The sequence below is a fragment of the Equus asinus genome, chromosome 14 (assembly GCF_041296235.1).
Source record: "Equus asinus isolate D_3611 breed Donkey chromosome 14, EquAss-T2T_v2, whole genome shotgun sequence".
Taxonomy (NCBI): domain Eukaryota; kingdom Metazoa; phylum Chordata; class Mammalia; order Perissodactyla; family Equidae; genus Equus; species Equus asinus.
Genome location: NC_091803.1, coordinates 39,548,465 through 39,570,462, shown reverse-complemented (window position 1 = coordinate 39,570,462; position 21,998 = coordinate 39,548,465). Strand labels below are relative to the sequence as shown.

The 21,998-nt window shown below is 49.8% G+C and overlaps 1 protein-coding gene and 1 long non-coding RNA gene across 16 annotated transcripts in view; one reads left to right on the top strand and one right to left on the bottom strand.

Annotated features, from left to right (window-relative positions):
• The window catches only part of SNX29 (sorting nexin 29), a 577,711-nt gene that overhangs the window by 394,341 nt on the left and 161,372 nt on the right, over positions 1-21,998 (top strand). For 13 of the 15 annotated variants that reach the window (XM_070484912.1, XM_070484908.1, XM_070484911.1 and 10 more), the window contains one exon: positions 15,085-15,225. The exons of 1 other annotated variant lie outside the window; for it this stretch is intronic. In XM_070484912.1, coding sequence (XP_070341013.1) covers positions 15,085-15,225 — 141 coding nt within the window. Of the gene's footprint in view, positions 1-15,084; positions 15,226-20,709; positions 20,912-21,998 lie in introns of those variants that run through there. One more of the 15 variants, XM_070484914.1, reaches the window with a different exon arrangement.
• LOC139040216 (uncharacterized) lies at positions 1,372-20,702 on the bottom strand. The gene is made up of 3 exons (XR_011494298.1): positions 20,513-20,702; positions 19,098-19,203; positions 1,372-12,555 (listed from the first exon to the last, which is right to left on the bottom strand). It is a non-coding gene; the product is annotated as an uncharacterized lncRNA (long non-coding RNA).

Sequence of the window (21,998 nt, the reverse complement as noted above, 5' to 3'; positions counted from 1 at the left end):
CACTGGGTGGACTGAAGTAGATCAGATCCCTGCAGAGGCGCAGCTCAGCCTCGAAGGACGTGGTCAGATGTGGTTTTGCTGCTTTTATTACTGTGATTAGATCTAGAGGCAGGTTCGGGCTCCCACTCAGGTAGAATGTTACGGTCAGAGAGCGAGTTCCCACCACGGCCCTTCTCCCTGAGGCAGAGGAGCTTGCTCTGTGTCTACAGCTTGTCTCCCACACCAGCAGCTCCCTCAAAGGCCTTGGCTCTGAGGATGCACAGGGAAAAGTAACTTCCCGTCTATCACAGCATCATCCCAGCTCTTAGGGGCTGAAAAACTATTTGGAACATCAGATCTTCCAAGAGGGTTTGCCTTTAAATTTCGTTATGTTGAAAGAATTCAGGCCTGTATGGAGATCAACACTGCAGACATTCTCAGCCCCTGCTGTGGCTTTGCACAGGCTGCCCAGCTAGGTCCCCTGCCTTGGGCAGGGCTGTGATGTCCCCGGCCCAGGGATTCTCATCCCTGAACCTGTGACCCCGGTCGGCTCTGCATGCCCACCCCATTCACTCATGGAGGTTTCTTTGTTCCTAAATGACAGAGATATTCCTTTCATTTTCATCTGTGGCCACACATGTCACATATCTCTGTCTTAACACACGTCCCATTGTGTCTGGAGAGACAAGAGGAGGTTAGCTAGTCATTGTCTTCACAGAGCCCACCACAAGTCTCACCTGAAAAGTATCGTTTAATTTTTCTATCACCAAAGTCAGTATTCAGTAGAGGATGGAAATTTGAAAACCCAGGAAACCATAAAGATAATAAAAATCTACCCACATTGAGAAATAACCACTGTGGATGTCTTGATTTGACTCCTGCAGAGTCTTATTTTGGGGGATGTAATGGCACACGCATGCACGTGCGATTGGAATCCTACTTATCAATAGATCATAAATTATTTCATAAACCTAAATTAAATATGTTGGAATAAACAAATGTCCAGCTTCTGCTTCCCCCTCCCTCCTACTCCAGGAAGACTTGTCTGGTATTTATCTGTGAAGAAAGACCCAGAAGACTGGCCTACTTCCCAGACCATCTGAGACTATCCGTAGTTTCAGTGCTACAAAGAGAGGAACCAGGGGCCGGCCTGGTGGCGCAGCGGTTAAGTGCACGTGTTCCACTTCGGTGGCCCAGGGTTCACCGATTCGGATCCCAGGTGCGGACGTGGCACTGCTTGGCAAGCCATGCTGTGGTAGGCATCCCACATATAAAGTAGAGGAAGATGGGCACGGATGTTAGCTCAGGGCCAGTCTTCCTCAGCAAAAAGAGGAGGATTGGCAGCAGATGTTAGCTCAGGGCTGATCTTCCTCAAAAAAAAAAAAAGAGGGGCCAGTTTTTGGCAGGTGGATGTCTTTTGCAATGCACACGGCTGAGGGGGTATGATGTGCATGACTCAGGCGTCCATTCTGCAACATGCGACTGCAGGATGAGGTCATATTTCCTTCTAAAATTCCCAAATATGATCATTGGTGCCCCCAGCAGCTTGATTGCCGGAAATTAGCTCCCATCAAAATGGCTCCAGCTATTTCTGAATGCTCCAGGGACTGTCTCACGTGCACTCAGGGACCTGCCCCTTCTGACTTTCTCCGTGGCCCCTGATGTGGCTGTCCATGCTAAAGATGACCCTTATTAGGCCACTCGGCTTCTGGGCACAGCTGCCTACTGGTAACCTTCGTTGCTCTGGCTTGGGGTGGGGAAGGGGATACAGTGCTTTCTTTGCTTTGCTTTTCAAACCCAAATATGGCAGCTGGGCCTGTTCCTCATGTTCCCTCAGCGCAACCAAAACCAGCCTAGGATTTTTAATAGAACTCTGCCGACAGCGTAGGGAACACAGCAGAGAAATGCAATATGGGGGCAAGCTCTCAGTTGTGGCTACTCTGTGGCAGCACTCAGATGCAGAGACCCTCAAGATCAGGCCATCTTCAAGGGGTCTCTGAAGGGTGGCTCCATGCCTTACTTCTGGTCTCCAACTCCCTTGAAAGGGCCAGACTGCAGCCCCCCAGGGAAGGGTTCTACCTGGAGCCCAGGGTCAACAACCGTGAATCCCAGAGCGTGGCAATTTCACGCCGGTCTCCTCCCTAATTCTCTGGCCGAAACTATTAGCAGTGGCTGGGACTGAGGGGGCTGTAGTGGGCGTCTGGCAGAGCAGGGGTGTCCTTGGTGGGCCTGAGGGGATTGCAAGGTCCATTAATTTAGCAGGTGGACATGAAGTGGAGACTCCCCGTGAGTCTTCTGTGAGAGTCCATCTGTATCCGACCTTCATCAGAAATGCTCCTGCCCTGACTTACCGAGTCATAGACTACCAAAGGCTAGGCCCCAGGGCAGGAACTCTTTGAGTCAGGGGGACCAGAGTCCCTGTCTTCATTGCTAGCTTCCCATGGTCTTGGTGAGGAGGCATTGTGTGGTGACAGGAGGACATGGGCCCTGGGCTCAGCGGGCCTGGGCTTCAGTCTTTGCTTCCCTTCTGACTAGCTCTGTGTTGGACCCATGGCTCAGCCCCAGTAGGATAGATGGCAGATAAAAGTCAATGGGCCGACCCTGCTTCCTGGACTGGTGTGTTAAAAAAAAAGTTTCCTCTCCCCTAGAGCATCGCATCTGTGTTCCCCATCAGGAGCGCTCGTTTGTACCCTTGAAGCAGAGGTCCGTGCTCTCGTGATGCCCCCTCCATGCCGGCTCGACGGCAGATGACACTCTGGTGTTCTGGGAACCCCTGGGTCATGTGGTAGACACGCAGCCGTCAAGCATACACACAGGCACAAAGGGGACCTCCTGCCTTTGTGGGACTGAGGGGTGAGGCCCATCAACAAGCAAAGCAAAGCACCTGTGTCCGCCCCAACCTGTCCATCCGTCCATCCATTCCTTCCATTCTTTTACAAAATGTATGTCAGTGAATGCGTATTGAGTGCCTCCTTTGTGCTGGGGCAGAGGACGAAACCAACCAGATCTCTGTCCTCGTGGGGCTCATCCTCCGGTTGAGAGGGCCAGACAGTTAGCAGGTAGAGAGGTGAATACCTATGGGGCCGGATGGTGGTTGTGCTGGGGGACAGCAGCGACAGTTGATCCGGAAGCGTAAGGGAGTGAAGGGACAAGTATTCAACAGCAATGGCAAAAGCCCTGACACTCCACCCCTTTTATCATCCTATGACATGTGACACTTGGCTCTGCCCACCCTCCAGCGTCCTCTCACATGCCTCTTGTTCTCCTGTGCCACCGCCCTGGCCGCCTTTAGGTTCCCTCCTGCTCCACGCTTCTCTTGCCATTCGCTGGCCTCTGAATTCACCCTGCCCTTTGCCCAGAGCTGTGTCCCCTTTATGACTGGTCCACTCTGACACATTGTTTTGTCTCAGGTCAAAACACCCCTGCTCGACGAACCTAACCCCATTCCAGGCGGAGCACAGCGGCGAGAACTGTGCCCTCTTCCTTGCAGCCTCATCTCCACGTGGAATGACACTCTCCTGTGTGTGGTGATTTGCATATGGTCGGCTCTCTTCCCTGCCACCTGTGGGCTCCAGGAGGGCAGGGATTACGCCTGGTTTTGTTCTCCATGGTACCACAGGGCCAGCCCTGAGCTTGGTGCGTAGGAGGCCCCGATGGTTTCCCAGAGGACGGAACACCCAGTTCTGCTCGGGCACCAGCAAAGATGGGAGAAAGAAGAGACCTGGCCTGAGCAGGGTCTTGAAGGAAGAGCAGTTCCCTGACCCCAGGGTCCAGCAGCTGTCGCCTCCAAAACCAGTCAGGTACAGTCTGGTGGGAAGGTGGGTCTTTGGGCGCTGCCGGCCACGTGCTTCAGAAGTGTGGAATTGGCATCAAATCGAGACAGGAGGCTTGGCTGGAGTGTCATGAACACAGTGTGTGCCGTGCCCCATGACCCTCCCCCGGCAACAAGGAGCCTGCTGTCAGCCCGGGTCAATTGTGGTGTCGCCGTTCGGGTGCAGCAGAGACCGGGCGCTCTATTCCACGTCTACACCGCTCATTCCGTATCCTTCTTTAAAAAGAATGCGGCGTCGTGCTGGCAGTGCCTAGTAAATAACGTGTTTCTGCCTTTCCTAGTCTGCCTCATTTGCATAACCCAGTGAACTGAAAAGTCGTTTTTCTCCCGCTAAGTTATCCATCTTATTCTCGGCATTTGGCTGCAATAATATCACTCCATCAGCGTGGTCGCACAGTAGTTCAGGCATTTTGTTCTAGCAATGAGGACACTTATAGTTAATAACACATGAAGCCATTTCATTAAAAGGAAAGTTTTGTGAGGATACATTAACACAGGCCGCCAACCAAAACACAAATCATTTCACTCCTTGGATATTAGGAAGCAAAATGAATTAGGAACCTAAAGCCATTTTTAAAGGAATCTTTGTTATCCTAATGTCATCTGGCTGTCTCTGCGTTTAACAATCCACAGAAAGGCCATCGGGGTTTCGAGTTTATAGCACTTGTTTTTCTCGGAGATGGAGACACTGCTGCGTGGGCCTTGGGTGTCACATCAACTTAAGGCCCAGTTCTGGTTCTGCTCCTCACTCATTTTGGGCTCCGAGTCTCTGTTCTAAGGCGTATAAAATGGCAGGGCTTTGGTGAAAATGTATCTTTCACTCTTGACTGTAGCAACAGGCATAAAAAAGTGTCTGGCTCTGAGGTGGAGGCAGCCCGATCATTAAAAAGTCTCCTGAAGTTTGAAGCGGAGAGGGGTGCATTTGATCTATGCTAAGGGAAGCAGGGGCAGCCTGATGTTTTGTTTCCAAACGAGCTGCGTGTAATGAGCGTTGATTTCAGAGTTGTTGCTGCATTCACATCAGCAGGTCTCCCTGTAGGGTCTGAGCCTTGCCGAGGTTTATAGCATCTATCAAGCATCTCCTGTGATGTCCCCTCCTAAAATAGCACTCGGGCCGGACACATGGTGCTTGTGTGGCAGAGGCTGTATAGATGCTGGGCCGGCCTGCAGCCAGCGAAGAGGGGTACCCAGCTTGTTCCCAGTCAGAAGCCCATGAGGCTTCCCGGGTTTTGTTTTAGTACTTGAAAACCCCACCCCAGAAGGTCAGTGACTGAACTCTGCTGTTTCTGTTGACAGGTTTTTGGAAGCAAAGGGGATGCTTAAGTGCCCAACCCACAGGCTGTTCATTATGTTTGTGTTTCCTTGTCTGCCTAGCATTTGACAATTAATTAGGCATGGTAATTACCTGCTTTAATTTCATGATTGCACATCCTATAATTACCCCTAATTCTGTAATGGGGAAGTTCATGTACACAAAGGCAGATGATGACGAAGGTGATGGGGTTACAGTATTAACAGCTGCCATTGCTTACTGCCTGCCAGGCACGGCATCTCACAACCGCCCAACAAGACTGATATTGTCCCCATTTTACAGATTGAGAAGCTGAGTCTTGAGGTGGAGTACACCCCGCTGCCCGCCCAGGGTCACAGCCAGCAAAGGGACGAGCTGGGATTTGAACCCAGGCTTCCTCCCTGCGCAAGCCATGCCCTTGCACCGTGTCATTCTGCCTTTTGCAGGATAGGTCTGAGGCGTGCCCAAGACCCCCCATGCTGTTGGCTGGAAAGCCTGTGCATGCACTTGGCAGACCCTTACAGCAGATCTGGGGCTTGAACCCACTTAAGACAAGCTTTTTAAATCTTCCTTCTCCCTCTCCCTGTCTCCCTCTGCCCTTTTCCTCTCTCTCTCCCTCCCTTCGCCTCCCTCTCTCTGCATATAGGTACATATAGATAGATGTATTACATAGACATAGGGATCTATATAGATATGTATGTTTTGAAGATAAATGTTACCTGGAACATCCAGCACTTGACGATTAGCTGTGTTAACAGATATGAAGAGTGTTGTCCTGCACAGAATCACTCTGTTCTCATCCTCCCCTTAAGAATTGGCTACCAGTACTCTCCTCATTTCCCAAGTGGAGAGTTGAGGCTTAAAGAGGTGAATTAACTTACCCAGGATCACTTGATCAGCCACAGGTGGAGCTGGAACCTGCACCCACGTCTGCTTGAGGCCAGAGTCCAGTCTCTGGACCCCTCTCAATGCTGACCTCTGACTGCATGTCAGGTGCACATGGATGCTCACCCACTGTGGTCTAGTTAGATGTCCTAAGACCATAAATTAGGATAAAAGCTCACTCTCCTGGTGATAGTGAAGGCAGGGCTTTTGTTTGCTTTTGCTTTTAAATTTAGGTTTAATATAAATATCATCAGATGCATACATCTTGAGTTTCTAGGTCAATTTTTTACTTCTGTATATACCTATGTAACCACTGCCCAGAGAGAGAGAAAGGGCATTTCCAGCACCCACAAGGCTCTTTGCCCTTTTGTGCTCTGTGTAAGAACCCTTGCCTACCCCCAAGGGCATGAAGATATTCTGTATTTTCTCCTGGTAGCTTTGTGGTTTGACCTTTCACATTTAGATCTATGATCCCAAAAGGACTGAGTGCAGAAACCATGCACATGAATGCCCATAGCTGCCTCACCTGTAACAGCCCCAGCTGGAAACAACCAAAATGCCCTCCCCATCAGAATGGGTAGATAAATTGTGGCATATTCATATGGTGGAATACTATGCAGCAAAGAACAAGAACAAATGAGTGCTATGCATAGCAACATGGAGACATCTGACAAACAGAATATGAGGCCAAAGAAACCAGGCACAAGGAGCACATGCTGTGTGAGGCCGTTTAGATGAAGTTTAAAAGCAAGTGAAAGAAGGCTCGGAGAGGGCGTGCAGCAGAGCAGGTGGGTGCTGTTGCCCGGGAGGGGCTCCAGGGAGCAGATGTGAAGGCTCTGGCAGCTGGTCTTAATCTTCTAAATGAAAGCATTTCCAGGAGCCCTGTCTACACAACAGTCTGTTCTAGATTCAGTTTGTTGATGGGCTGAGGCTTTTGCTCTCCCCCCACCCTTAACCTCTCCTGACCCCAGTGTTATTACAGGCATTCCTGGGGTAATTCTTCCCAGTGGAAAAGAAACCTCAAGATTCGAACTTCCTCTTAAAACAGAAACGAAGGTTTGCCCTGATTCCTGATTACGGATATTACCCTCCTATTTTATTTGTCTTTTGCTGAGTCAAGGAGATTGGATTTGAAGTGGCTTTTTATTGCTTGTTTTAAAAGGGAACTTGGTTTTGCTGGAAGAGGTCAACTCTTTTTATTTCTCCAAGGAATTATTATCTTTATGGCTCAGGCAGAAGGAATTGGGGCCTATCAAACTTAATTTAGAAGGGGGAGCCCTTTAAAGTTAAAAAAAAAAAAACCCAACAATTTTGGGCATAAGCTCTTTCAGTTCTTCAGTGAAATAAGTGCACAATTTGGTTAAGTATAATTCAAGGACAACTTAATTTGCACAGAAAGTTTCCGAATTTTGGATTCTAAAAGCATTGCTGTTGAGGATGGACGGTTCAGGTGACTCCGGGCGATTTTATTGGGATTAGATTCTGGAAGGGAGAGGCGTAAATGAGAAGGTGCAATTGGAGCATCCTGGTATCAAGGAGACCCTTCTGAGGACGTGTGATCTACCTAGAAAGGGGGCATTTGGGCCTCAGAGGAGTTGAGCAAGGGCCCTGCTGTGGCAGCTCCTGTTCCCAGCTGCCAGCACCGCCGGCTTGGCGTTCCTGGGACTTCAGGGGCCTCAGCTACTGCAGCAGCGTGCTGTAATAGAAAGCACCAGGCCTGAGACTTCAGCCAGACCTGGGCTCACATCCTTTATCTCCCCTCCTCCCCCGGGCAAGTGACATACCCTCTCTGAACCTGTGCCTTCATCTGTGGAAGGGCAACTCATACCACCTGCCTTGCAGATGAACATGAAGATGAAAAGAGAGGCCAGTGGAGTGCCTGGTGTGGTACCCAGCACATAGTGGGTGCTTCATAAATGGTGAGTTTAGTATTTATATATCTTATTGGAGTTCTGAAAAATATCATCTTACTCTCTTGGGCCTGGCAGTGGGCAGTGCCACTCTTGTTGAATTTCTCCCAGAGCTCCATGACGTGGACTGCTCGCCGGGGAGAATAGGATTTGATCAACATCCAGACAACAGCAGAAACTGAGAACAGGGGTGCTTGACCTGGAGTCTGTGCTCGGTCCACGTGGGCCTGGGACTGTCTCCCCTGTCCTCATTATCAAACGGCCTCCAAACAGAAGAGAAGCTGATGTCTGAAATGCCCTTGGGCCACTCTTCACCTTTGAGAGGGCCTCAGTCTAATGATGCTGGCGGAGGCGGGAGTGTGGCCAGTCACTGAACTTGACAGAAGCATCCAGAACCCTCTCGGCTCCCTGTTCCCCCATGAGCGTCGGTGCTCACCACCCCGTGTTCCCGGGAAGCTGCTCTCCCAGCTTGGCAGGACGACACTCAGACAACTGGGCTTTGAAGAAGGACACTGCAGGATGGGTCTGCTGTTGCCTTTCCCCTTGGGTGTTAAATGCTGCTACATCAAGCCTGAAGTTCGGGGGCGCCTGGGTCTCCACAGTGACATGGGAGGGGAGCGTGGATGGGAGGAGGCCCAGTGGAGGACCTGGGCTTTACAAATCATCTGAGGACTCAGACCCACAGACCCTCTAGTCCCACCCCGCATCTTACACACGAGGAAGCGAGGCCTGGAAGAAGCTGGGACGCTCCCAGGGGCACACACGGTGGCCGGGAGGGGCCATGCCATCCAGTCTCAGCAGCAGAGCTGCTCTCATGTGCTCCTGGGAAAGAAATATGTTTTGGGGTTCGTATTTGTGGAGCTTTTAAGAGGAAGGGCATTATAATTTGTATTTTTGTTTAAAAATTTTCATGATCTGCAGCATACTTTGTTCGAGGCCCTAGATTTGTGACTCAGTGCATACTTGTTCTTTACTGGGCAGAAAGCCTGTGGTAGAGATCGTAAAGCTAAGACAGGTGTGTGCTTCAGTGGCAATGCTGCTTAAACTTGCAGAATTTAGTGCTTTTGATGATGATAACAACAACGATAATAACAGCAGCAGCAGCAAACACTTCTGGAGTGCCAGGCATTTTTATGAATGCTTTCAAGCATCTTTTTTTTGGATTAAAAACATTTCCCAGATGAGTAAACTGAGACTCAGAAAGAAGCAGTTTGCCTAACATCACGTAACTGGTGGGTGGTGGAGGCGCCGAACTTCTGGGATGCTGCTGCCGTGCACGAGGCAGCTGTGAGTGTCTTGATGTCTCACGACAGCCCAGTCTCCATCAGTCAAACCGCTGGAGGGGATTAACGTTAAAGCTGGTCACCAAGATCAGAACTTCCAAATCCAGATTTGTCATTTCCTGGTGGCAACCTAACCAGAAAGGATACATTTCTAGTTGTTTGTCTATCACACACTCCTATGGCATCTTCTAGGTGCCAGGCCCTGTTGTAAGCCTATTACATGTGTGAACTCATTTAATCCTCCCGAGACTTTACGAGGGAGGTCACGTCATCCTCATTTCTGAAAGGAGGAAGTGGAGGCACAGAGAACTTAAGTGACTTTCTCAGGGCACACAGCTCGTGCGCAGCACAGCCGGGATTTGAATCAGGGAGATTGGCTGCAGAGTCGTGTTCTTGACCACTTCCATGCGTTGTGTCTCCTTACTGATCCCATTATTGTGCTGTCACACCCCCTCCTCTCCACCGCGGGCATCTTCCTCCCCTCCCTGCCCTGGTCCTCACGAGGTTCCCTTTCTCTGGGCTGTTCACCCACATCCTCAGTCCAGGTGGCTCCCCCAAGCCAGACCCCGGGTATACCTTCTCAAGGTGCAGAATATGAGATGGGGAGGGGGTATCTGTCACACCAATCCTGTGACTTTTAAAAGGAAGGGTTGAACTAATGGTTTCTGGGGTTCTTTCTGATCCCCTCCTTCTGAAGTTCTGACTCCTTGAATGCCTGCTGTCCCCACAGCAGGGGACAACTAGGAGACAGCTGGAAGGCTGAGGGACGCTGTTCCTAGGACAGGACGTTTACTTGGATCTGGACACTTTTTAGAATGTTTTAAAGACACACAGACAAATTGGCACCATCTTAGTTGTAAAGAAATTTTTAAGAATTTAAGAAATTAAAGAATTTAAAAAATTTTAAAGAATATTTAAGAAATTGAAGAATTTTAAAGAAAATGCAGGCAAATTGGCACCATTCTGGTTTGCCAAAGCAAGGAGTGGAGCCTGAAGTAAGATGATGGCAATGATGCAAGAGCCTTCCAAGCCCACAGCGGCTGCCCACGTACCTACTCCAGAGCGAGCTGTTGGCGTGAGCATCCTTCCCGGGCACTCATTGAAGGATTCGAACAGGGGAGATGAAAATGAATTGAATGGGGAGCAACGGGAGGCCAGAAGAGGCGCTGGAGGCCTGTTGTAGTGGTCCGTGCAGAGGGTGGGTAGCTCTGGAGGTAGGTTTTAGAGGTGGGCTTGGCAAGCCCTGTTCTTCGGTACTTGGAGTGGAGGGTAAAGAACAGGACTGGTCAAAGTTGATGCCCAGACCTCTGGCTCAGGCAACTGAGAGAGCGAGGTCCCAGGAGGAGGAGGAGCGGGTTTGCACTGTGGTTCATGGGTTCAGATCTAGACACCATGAATTTTAGGTGGCCTAGGGAAAATCAAGTCTGGGTCGGGAGTTCCTATCAGAGGTCCAGACTAGAGATACAGATTTGGAGCTCACTGACCTAAAAATGAAATGTGCAGGCCTGAGAGTAGATGCCTGTATAGGGGAGAGGGGACCCCAGGTGAAACCCCCGCCTTTGGGGTGTGAGTAGAAGAGGAGGTGCCCACAGGCAAGGCCAAGAAGGGGCTGGCGGAGAAGCAGGAGGGAACTCAGCGCTTTCACGGAGTGAAGCCATTGGCTCTGAATGTGTTATGAAGAGTAGAATGTAGAAAAGTGTAGAATCAGAATTTATCAGGCTGATGCCTGTTTGTATCGTTATGTTAGAGGTTTTTAAGATGCGTATTGACATTCACTGATGCAGGTTACAACAGCTATTTATCTTTGGAGATTTTACTCTCTGGGCTGTTCTTAACGCATGTAATTTTTTTTTTAAATGCATTGATCTCTCTCCTACTGTTTTGCCTTGTGAGGTAGTTGCTGTGTGTCCCCAGAAGGCGTTAGGGCCTGTCAAAAGTTGATGAAACAGCCCTCATATTTTGTACCCCTGGATTGTTCTCTTGGGAGTCACAACTTGGTTAAAACGAAGAAGCTCTATGCCCCAGTTGGGCTTGTCCCATCTGGACGTGACCTTCCCTCCGGCTGGGCTGTTCTCACCTCTGCCACCTCCTTCCCGTCCTAAGTCGATTTCCCTCTCATCCACATGGCGGTCTGCAGGATCCCAGCCACGGCCGCAGTGCTGTGTGCCCGAATGTTCTCCACGCCGCCTTGGGAGGAGGTCGTGTTAACCAGCCCCACTTTACAGATGAGGAAAGGCACAGCCAGAGGGGAGGCGTGGCGTGTCTGTCTGACACTGAAGTCTGCTTAACATCAGGGTTCCCCAAATTGCCCACTGTCTCAGTCCATTCGGGCTGCTGCAACAAACTGCTATAGATGGGGCAGCTTATCAACAACAAGCATTTATTTCTCACAGTTCTGCAGGCTGGGAAGCCCGAGATCAAGATGCCAGCAGATTAGGTGTCTAGTGAGAACCTATTTCATAGACAACCGTCTTCTCACTGTCCTCACATGGCAGAAGGGGCGCGAGGGATCCCTCTGGGGTCTCTCTTATAAGGGCACTAGTCCCATTCATGAGGGCTCCCCCTCGTGACCTGATTACCTCCCAGAGGCCCCACCTTGTAATACCATCTCATTGGGGGTTAGCATTTCTACATGGGAATTTTGGAGGGGCACAAACATTCAGACCACAGCACCCACTCATCAGAATCAGCTGGGAAGCTTTGGAACACTGGATTCCTGTGCCCACATGGTCCATGCAGTCCACCTGGAGGCTGGCAATATGTGGAAAGCACTGCCCTTCTCCACGCAAGAGCCTGGATATGTTGGTGGGAAAATACCAATAGTGACGACTTTGTGAATCTCTAGGTCAGAGGTCGGCAAAGTTTTTTTGTAGAGGGCCAGAAAGTAAATATTTTCAGCTTTTCAGGCCTTATGGTCTCTGTTGCAGCCACTCGAGTCTGCACTGTATTGTGAAAGCAGCTGTAAACAGTAGGTAAATGAATAATGTGGCTGGATTTGGCCCACGGGCCATGGTTTGCCTCCCCTGATCTAGATAATTAGCCTTAGGCATGATGCTCAGACAAGCGATTGAACATGCCACCTCCAGGGGTGTTTGGGCTTGTGTAAGAATATACTGCAAGCAGATACAGGCCATTTGAGAAGAATCAGATTGGAATTGCATTCAACTTTAGTACAAAGACCTCTAAAACATTATCTTGAACAAATTAGAGATGAATATTTCTCTTTTGTTAAAAAAGCTTTGAGTAGATAGTGTGGTAATTGGTGTGGTAGCTTCATAATGTCATCAGAGACCCATGGTCCTTCTGTCTTTCTGCTTCCATTCTCAAGGTCACCTCATGATCATAAAATGATTGCTGGAGCTCCAGTCATCACATCTATGTTTGAGAAAGAGAGAAAAATGCAGCAAAAAGAGTAAAAAGGCACTTGTTGGCAAAGTCAGCTCTCTCTTGAGAGCTTTCTTTAGACTCCCCAAATAATGCTTTTTGCTTACATCTCATTAGCCACTCTTATCTGCAAGGGAGATAGGAAAATATAGTTTAATTGTTTTCTTTCTGAGCACGTTACTATCCCCAGAAATATTGGGGGGAAATGGATGTTAAGCGGACAAGTAGCACATGCTGTGCCTCGGGAGGACTCAAAAAATGCCCCAAACGTGCTGCATTAAGGTGCCCTGGGCTCTGCTGGACTTCTTTGCTGATTGATCACATCTCAGTCCGTGAGACCGTGAAAGCCAGAGGTCCCAGTTCTCTGTAACCAGCCAGGCCCTTCCAGATGCTTTGGGGTCTAATGAACACTTCCCTGCTAGAAATCTAATACCTGCCTAAGTGTGGTAACAGTTCTGTCAGTCATCACACCATGGCTTGGACACCCAGCTCCAAGAAACCTGTGGAGACATATCTTTTCCTCTTGGGGCAGCTTTGGCTGCTAGAAAGTTCTTCCCTGCTGAAATCGCTCTTCCTCTGGGCTCTATCTGCTGGAAGTCTGCTTCCTGGAACCACCCGGATCACGTCATCTTGGTCTTTCCTCCTCATACAGCCTTTCCAGGAATTCGGAGATCTCCACCCTCTTCATCCTCCAACGTCTTCCATCTTTCTTCTGCTAATTCGGTTGTAAGTCATCTGCTAGGGCCTAGAGCTTCTCAAACTTTAAAGTGTGTGTGAACACATTGGGATTCTTGTTAAAATGCAGATTCCGAGTCAGCACCTCTGGGGGGAGCCTGAGACACTGCATTTCTAACATATTCCCGTGTGATGCCCATGCTGCTGGTCCACAGACCACTCTTTGAGAAGCAAGTGATCTGGACCTTTCTGAACATAGTTCAGTACATCTTTTAACAGGCGACAACCAAAACCTAACTAAGATGGTCTGCCGATTTAGGATAGAGCAAGACTTTCAACTCCTTTATTCTAGAAGTTATCATATACCTTTTAATGAGGTCTAGAGATTACATGGGCTTTTTTGGTGGCTCTCCCACATTATTCACTTCGCTTGAATTTACTAAAACCCATGAGTCTTTGTCCAGAGGCCACTGCTGCGCTGTGTCGTGTCTGCCCCATCTTATACTTATGGTGTTGGTCTTTGGATTTTGTGGTGGGACCCGACATTGATCTTTTTGAATTTCATTGTGTTGGATTAGATTCGTGCCTCAAGCCAGTTGGGATCATGTGACATCTGTCATCCAGATATTTGCCGTCTCTCTTGGCTTTGGGGCTCCCCACAAACTCGATAGGCCTCTGTTTCTCCTTCTCATTTCATTGGAAATTTCTCTCCACAGATGCCTATTTTTATGGTCAAAGAGGTTTTTAAGATATGTATTGACGTTTACTGATTACAATTACAATAGCTATTTATCATCCGAGACTTTACTCTCTGGGCTCTTCTTAGCTCGTATAATTTTTAAAAATGCATCGGTCTCTCCCACTTCTGCTTTCCTTTGCACTGTAGTTGCTGCGTGTCCCTGGGAGGTGTCAGGGTCCGGGCAAAGCTCCTGAAGCAGCCGTTACACTTTACCCCAGAGTGTCCTCTTGAGAGGCACAGCTGGATGAAAATGGAGAAGCTGTACGCCTCAGCTGCGCTTATCCCATCTGGACGTGGCCTTCCAGCCACTTGGGCTGTTCTCGACTCTGGCCCCCTCCCTCCTTCCCCACATCGACGGCCGCCTCCTCTGTGTGGTGGTCTGCATGGCCCAGGCACAGCTGCATCGCTTATGTGTCCGAATGTTCTCCACCCCACCTTGGGAGGAGGTGCTGTTAATCAGCTCCATTTTCCAGACGGGGAGATGCATAGCCAGAGAGGACTCCCACCAGCATCTGTCATTGCTATGCCATGCCTGTGACGAAAGTATGAGAAATGCATCTCTGGGATTCACTGGACTGTTGAGCTCTGCTGCTGCTGGGAAAATGAGTGCAGCACGTTGTCGCTGTACCCTGCCCGACTGAGCCAGTGTTTCCCGTACCATTTGTTCACTGAGTCCCTGCTCTGAGCTCGGCCCTGGGCAGCAGTGTGGGAGACAGATGTGGCCCCTGCTCTCACGGAGCTGGTTTTCATGGGTGGAGTGTTGCCAAAACCCCACCCCTTTGTAATAGGAGGTTTTTTGATTTATTTATTTATTTTTGAGGATGACTAGCCCTGAGCTAACATCTGCCGCCAATCCTCCTCTTTTTGCTGAGGAAGCCTGGCCCTGACCTAACATCGTGCCCATCTTCCTCTACTTTATATGTGGGACGCCAACTACAGCATGGCGTGCCAAGCGGTGCCATGTCCGCACCCGGGATCCGAACCGTTGAACCCCGGGCCGCCGAGAAGCAGAACGTGCGAACTTAACCGCTGCACCACCGGGCCGGCCCTGTAGTGGGAGTTTTAAGAGAAGTTTACATCTTCTTTCTCTTTCCTTTTCTTGACAGGTTTACATCCGGATAAAAGATGACGAGTGGAATGTCTATCGACGGTACACAGAGTTCAGGAGTTTGCACCACAAGTTACAGAACAAATACCCTCAAGTGAGGGCCTACAACTTCCCCCCCAAAAAGGCCATCGGAAACAAGGTACTGTCCCGGCGGGGAGCCAGGCGCCTCGCTCACTAGCGCCGCCATTGAGGCGGGTGCTTCTTCCTCTTCTTCAGTTCAGGGTTTAAACACACAGCTCAAAAGCTGGCTGATAGGAGAGAAAACAGAAAAAAAGAAAACAGTCACCCGTGATTCCACCTTCTAAAGACAGTCACGTTAGGTTTTGCTTGTGTACATCCTCTTATTTCTTGAGGGCAGGGGTGGGCAGATTTGTCATGTAAGAGCCAGAGAGTAAATATGTTTGGCTTTGTGGACCATACTCAGTTGACAATACTCAACTCTGCCTTTGTAGTGTGAGCAGCCACAGACAGTATGGAGACAAAAGGGTGTGGCTGTGTGCCAGGAAAACTTTATTTATAAGAATAGGTGGCAGGGGCTGGCCTGGTGGCGCAGCGGTTAAGTTCGCACGTTCTGCTTCAGTGGCCCTGGGTTCACCAGTTCGGATCCCGGGTGCGGACATGGCATCGCTTGACACACCATGCTGTGGCAGGCGTCCCACATATAAAATAGAGGAAGATGGGCACGGATGTTAGCTCAGGGCCAGTCTTCCTCAGCAGAAAGAGGAGGATTGGCGGCAGATGTTAGCTCAGGGCTAATCTTCCTCAAAAAAAAGAAGACTAGGTAGCAGGGGCTGGCCCCATGGCTGAGTGGTTGGGTTCGCGCCCTCCTCTTCGACGGCCTGGGGTTTCGCTGGTTAGGATCCTGGGCGTGGGCATGGCACCACTCATCAGGCCATGCTGAGGTGGCGTCCCACATAGCACAACCAGAGGCACTCACAACTAGAGTCTACAACTATGTACTGGGGGGTTTTGGGGGTAAGAAGGAAAAAAAAAAGATTGGCAACAGATGTTAGCTCAAGTGTCAATCTTTAAAAAATAAATACATAAATAAGAATAGGTGGCAGCTGGATTTGGCCTCTGGGTCATAGTTTGTGGACCCTTGTTCTGGACCAAATAAGTGTTTTCTAGTTTTCACTCATGGTTGTCTTGTTATTGATTTGGACTGATGAATGTGGGGCTATTTCCCATGAAGATTCTCACACGAGCTTTTTTTGTTCTAGAGCTACTCCCCTCACAAAGGTTCATAATTTATGATGACATAATTGACTTCTGTATATTCGTGCAGGTCCCCTTGAGAAAGGAGGCACCAGCCCTCCGTAAGCTTGCTGCTCGATTAGGGTTCATTCACTCAGGAAGCATTTATGAGCCCTGTTATATGTGACGGTGCCAGGGGCAGGAGCCCAGCCCCGGAGAAGGGCCCTGTTGAACTGTCTGCTTCAGCCAGTGGCATCATTTTGCCATCCATCCTCTTGGCTTAGAGCAGCAATCCTCCGTCCTGGCTGCACTTTGGATTGCTTGGGGAGCTTTAAAAACTCCTGAGCCCGGCCCGCCCCCACCCCGATTCTGAGTTAATTGGCCTGGAGTGAGGCCTGGGCACCAAGGGGTTTAAAAGCTCCCCAGGTGACGCCAGTGGCAGCCAAGCCGGAGGACCTCTGGCTTGGAGTCAAGTAGGAGATGCTTCGCCAATTGCAATATACTAACTATCTTGGGAGGGACAGTTCAATCAGGTGAGGTAAGGTCATGACCCTTCAGGATGGGGGAGAAATCCGACCTTATGTCAGAGGGATCCCTCAACTGTGTGCTTCTCAAAGTGTGGCCTCTGACCAGCAGCATCAGCGTCACCTGGAGCTTGTTAGAAATACAGAGTCTCAGGCTGCACCCCAGACCCACTGGAAGATCAGCTCCGGGGCTGGGGCCCAGCGCTCTGGGTTCAACAGGCTCTCTAGGTGGGAGGGGGCTGCTGGTGCACAAGGAAGTGTGGCACCGGGCGCTGTCATACTCACAGAGCCCTGGGGCAGACTTCACAGGTGATGAATTTCTGAGTCTCTCTCCTGCAGAAGCGCCTTGCTGGAATTTCCTTTGATCTTTATCATGGAAAACTAGAGCAGGAGTTTCCATAAGCCGCTCCCAACACGTGGGGATTCCAGAGGGAAACTAGACTGACTGCTGTGTGTACGTGGTCATAGATTTCTGCGTTTAAGCCAGGTTAGAAATCTGATCACGTCGGGGTCTGTTGGATCTTAATTTAGAGAGTTACAAAGCAGGTTTATCTCAGGGCCAGAATAAATCTGTCGTTCCATTTTTTCCTGTTGAAGAAAAGTGGAGTTGAGCCCCCATAAAAAGGAAGACTTAGAAATTCTACATTTGTTCATAGTGAAGAGTACAATAATTCTTATGAAAAGAGGGGGAAAATTATATTCTGATTTAATCTGATGACTTGCAGGCTCATACAAATCTTGGGCTCCGTCCAGAATGTCTTAAAATGTCATAAATCAAAATTCTGCCTAACCAACGTGTCCTTATTATGAGGTATTCTCATTTGGAGGGAGCGTTCCACTGAAGCGGCCCCTGCACGACAGCGTCCTCAGGCAGCTCGGCCTGTCTGGGTCTCACTAAGGGAAGTGAGTGCCAGCCTGAACGGGGGACATTCCCCTGTGAAATGCCTTGCATTGTGTGTCTGCTACCTATGGCTGCTGTGACAAATCACCACATGTGTAGTGATCTAAAACTACACAAACTTATTATCTACAGTTCTGGAGGTCAGAAGTCCAAAATCAGTCTCACTGAGCTAAAATCAAAGTGTGGGAGTGCTGGTTCCTTCTGGGGGCTCCAGAGGAGAATCCTTTCCTTGCCTTTTCCAACTTCTAGAGGCTGCCTGCATTCCTTAGCTTGTGGCCTCCTCTGTCTTCAGAGCCAAGCCATCATGTGACTGTGACCTCAGCTTCTGCCAGCATAGTCCCATCTCCTTCTCTGACTCCTTTTCCTCTCATGAGGACCCTTGTGATCACGGTGGGCCCATGCAGGTAATGCACGATAATCTTCTATCGCAAGATCCTTAACTTAATCACGTCTGCAAGGTCCATTTTGCCGTGTACGGTGGATGCTCTCAGGTTCTGGAATTAGGTTGTGGACATCTTTGGGGACCACACATTGCTAAATGCTCTCTCTGCAGCCCAAAGCAACTCCCTCCCCACGTCATATCCCCTCAAGCCTTAGAGTGTTGCAAAACTTATTTCAGGTGAGAGGAACCTGCCAAGAACACGGCCAATCCCAAGAACAGACACTGTGAGGCTCAGGTTAGTGAGGTGGGGCTCCGGCCCGAGAAGTGCAGGGGGGCGGTTCCTGAGTTAAGTAGTTCAGAAAGATCATGAAGCAGCCCTGAGACTCTCCTGAGCCAGGAGCAGGGACTGCGCATCCTCCCATCCTCCTGAGCCCTGGGGCGGACTTGCAGGGACGGTAGACTTTTGCCTATGACATCTGTGTCCGTAGGACAGTGTTTCCCCCCACCCTCTTCCCCTAGTGCAACCATATTTGCAAATAAACGAGTTTGGGAATTAAAGGCACCATTTGGTGGGCCTGGCCCCGTGGTGACTGACTTGTACAAATGCCCTGGTTGGCTGGGTCTTTACTAGATTGTTGGCCCCGCTCCCCGTGGCTGGTGATTGTCCTTCGATGCCCTCTCTGCCCCGCGTTTGGCTGATTAGGGCATACCCACTCCCCTGAAGTACACTTTGGCTGCTGCCCAGGACAGATCTGAGGGTCCGTCGGATTTTCAAGGGCAGATTGGGCCACGTGCAGGACTTCAACAGCCAGCTGAGGCTACTGATGAACTCTCTTAAGAGCCCAAGCTTGCACTGGCCCTCATGGGGCCTAGCAGCTCAAGATGCCTGCTTTGATACCCTGAGGGCACCTTTTCTAGAGAGCTTCATTCTAAATTGACCCAGAAAAATGAACCATGTCAGAGTCTTTTCTTTAGTGGATCGCTTCAAGAACGTGTCGCTTGCCACTTACCCTGTTAAGGCACGGGGACATGACATCTTTGGGTGGATTGAGGTACATGTCCCTTGCTGCTCTAAGCCTTGGACCTGTTCAGTGACTGACTCCAGAATCCACGGACCTGGACAGTATTCAAGGAAATATTAAACATAATTTAGCTTTTTAAAATTCATCAGATAAGTATTTTTCTAGCCTGAATTTCTATGTATTTCCCCAGTGATGCCACCATTGTTGGTTATCTGGCAGTTTTAGAATTAAAATGTGATCTTAACCTGAATTTGAACTTTTTTTAATTGATAAAATTGGCATACATATAGTTTGTGAGTGCAAGATTTATCTTGACCGAAGAATTTCTTTGCCTCAGGATGCTGTGCGTGTGTTTAATTTTAAACGCACGGGATAAGCAGAGAGCTCACTAGAGACATCCATGCCTTCACATCCCACATTGAGTCTAAATCACGGTGAAATGGGTTCCTGAATATCAGTCCAGCACTCGATGGAGTTTATTCCTTTGTAGCTGAGTGCAGCCACAATGGTTGTATATAAAGTTACTCGTTAACTTTGAAATATCCCAGGCACGTTGCTTGTATCAGTCAAGGCAGTCTTGGTTAGGCTGAGGTAACAAACAGCTCCATGATCTTGGCAGCCTCAGCCAACCAAGATGTATTTGGGGCTCATATTCCGCATCCGTCATGGGTTGGCTGGGACCTCTGCTCATCGTAGCATCAGGGGTCCAGCTGCTGGGAGCTCCTCTCTGTGTGTAGCCACAGCTGTGGCAGCAGGGGCAAGGGACAGAGACAAATCAGACACTGGCTCTTAAGCTTCTGCCCGGAAGTGATGCTTGTCAATTACACTCATTTCATTGGCCGAAGCGGGTTACGCGGCCTTGGGGCAGAGGAGGCCACTCCTCCCATGTGCCCAGAGGAGGACTGGCATCTTTACGAGCAGCCCTCATGACCCTCGCAGGGGAGCACCTCTCTTGAGCCGCACGACTAAGCAGGATCGAGATAATAAGAGAGCATAGCTCCACCAATCCGAAACTTTTTCGTGCTGAGTCTTGTGGTCTCTCTCCTTCTAGATAGTCCCAGGTCAGCTGCTTCCCTCCATCCCTGCTTAGATTATCCTAACCCAAGCCACTGTCACCTCTGGCATGGGCACCTACAATGGCTGCCCCTGTCTACTCTTGCTGCCTACAATCCGTTTCCCACACTGTATCCGCAGTGAGGTTTGTGCGACATAAATCAGATGATGTCACTGTTGAGTAAAACCCACCAGTGGCACCTATGGCAGTTAAATTCAGGGCCCTTTACTATGGCCTTTGAGGTGTCCCCCAGTCTGTCCCCCACTCCCTTCCCTCTCTTATTTGTGCCCCACCCCTCCCCCTCTACGCCGAGCCACACGGACCTCCTGAGACTTCCCGCTGTTCTCACCTCATAGCCTTTGCGCCTGCTCGTCCCTCTGCCTGGAATGGCTTTTCCCAGTCTCTGCATGGACAGCTCCTTCAACTCATCAGGTCTCAGCTGAAATTCCCCCTCCTCAGAGCCAGGCCTTTCCTGACCGCCCTCGTTAATGCCGCCCTTCAGTCAGTCCCTCTCTGGTCCCTGACTCTGTTCTAATTTCCTCCTAGCGCATACCGCCGGCTGAAATGATTGATGTGTGTGCTTGAGCATCATCTGTCTCCGCACTGGCGTGGAAGCTCGTGGAACAGGGCCTGGGTCTGCTTCTGTCCACTGCTCTCTCCCCAGCTCCTAGAATAGCACCTGCCGCCCCAGAGATGCTCATGGCCTGAATTAATAAATAAATGAACAGAAATTAAAGGGAAAACTTTCCGTTTTATTTTCTTCTTCACTTCACTAGATCTCGGCACAAATTCAAAAAATCTAAATTCCAAAAGTGAGTGGAATAACTTTCAGGGTGACTTGGAAGGTTGTTCTCACTTCGCTTTGAGTGAATATTTTTGCAGAATGGGCAAGAGGCCAGCAAGTCTTTGGAGACAGGAAAGATGGCTCTCGAATGACCTGAGGGAGTGGCCTGACCAGCTCCTTGTCCAAGTGGACTTTGCTGGCAGGAGGGCTTAAGTAAAAGATTCGTTTTTGATGATGCTCCTAAAAGTCTGTGTTATTGCTCAGTGAGCAAATGAGAATTGAGAGACTATCTTCCCTGCTTAGGATAATGGAGTCAGTCTCTGAAAGTTCATTTGGCATTAAGGCAAGGCAAATCGCTTTCCTCTGAGCCGCAGATAATTCAACTTGTTGGAGAAATTATGCATTAAAATCCTCATTAAAAACACATACACCAGTGTGTGGTGGAAGAGCTGCCTGGCACACGTTGAGCCGTGGAAAGCACCTCGGTGACTGCCTGAGAGGCGCAGATTTACAGGCAGCCCTGGGGTCAGCAGGACCCTGGTGGAGGGCAGATACAGCGGTGGGAGTGAGTGGGCACCGGGAAGGATGCTGAAGCCGAGCAGTTCTTCCATTTGGCAAACGCATCCAGAGTGCAGGGGTGTCAGGTAGGTGTAGGCGGACGGAGATGGTTTGAAGTCCTGTCTCTGCCTCCACGAAGTTCACACTCTTGTAGGGAGAAGCATAAGTCAGGCCGTTCTCCCTGAGGAGGCCTGTGAGCTAGAGGAGGGTCCCCTGTGCAGCTTCTCTGGAGGAGAGTGGGGTGGGGAGGCGGGCCGCTTTCTGCAGGAGGTGATTCTTGCAGGGCCCGCCGGAGCCCAGGGGTAAATCCCGCAAGTGGGAAGGCAGGGTCCCTTCAGGGGGTATCTCTTCCTTCTGGCACCCTGTTTCTTCTGCACATCTTGTGTTGGCTTCCTATTGCTGCTGTGAGAAATGACCACGAGCCTAGTGGCTTTACACAGCACGCCTTCATTATCTTATGCTTCGGTGGTCGGCAGTCGGCCCGGGGCTCCCT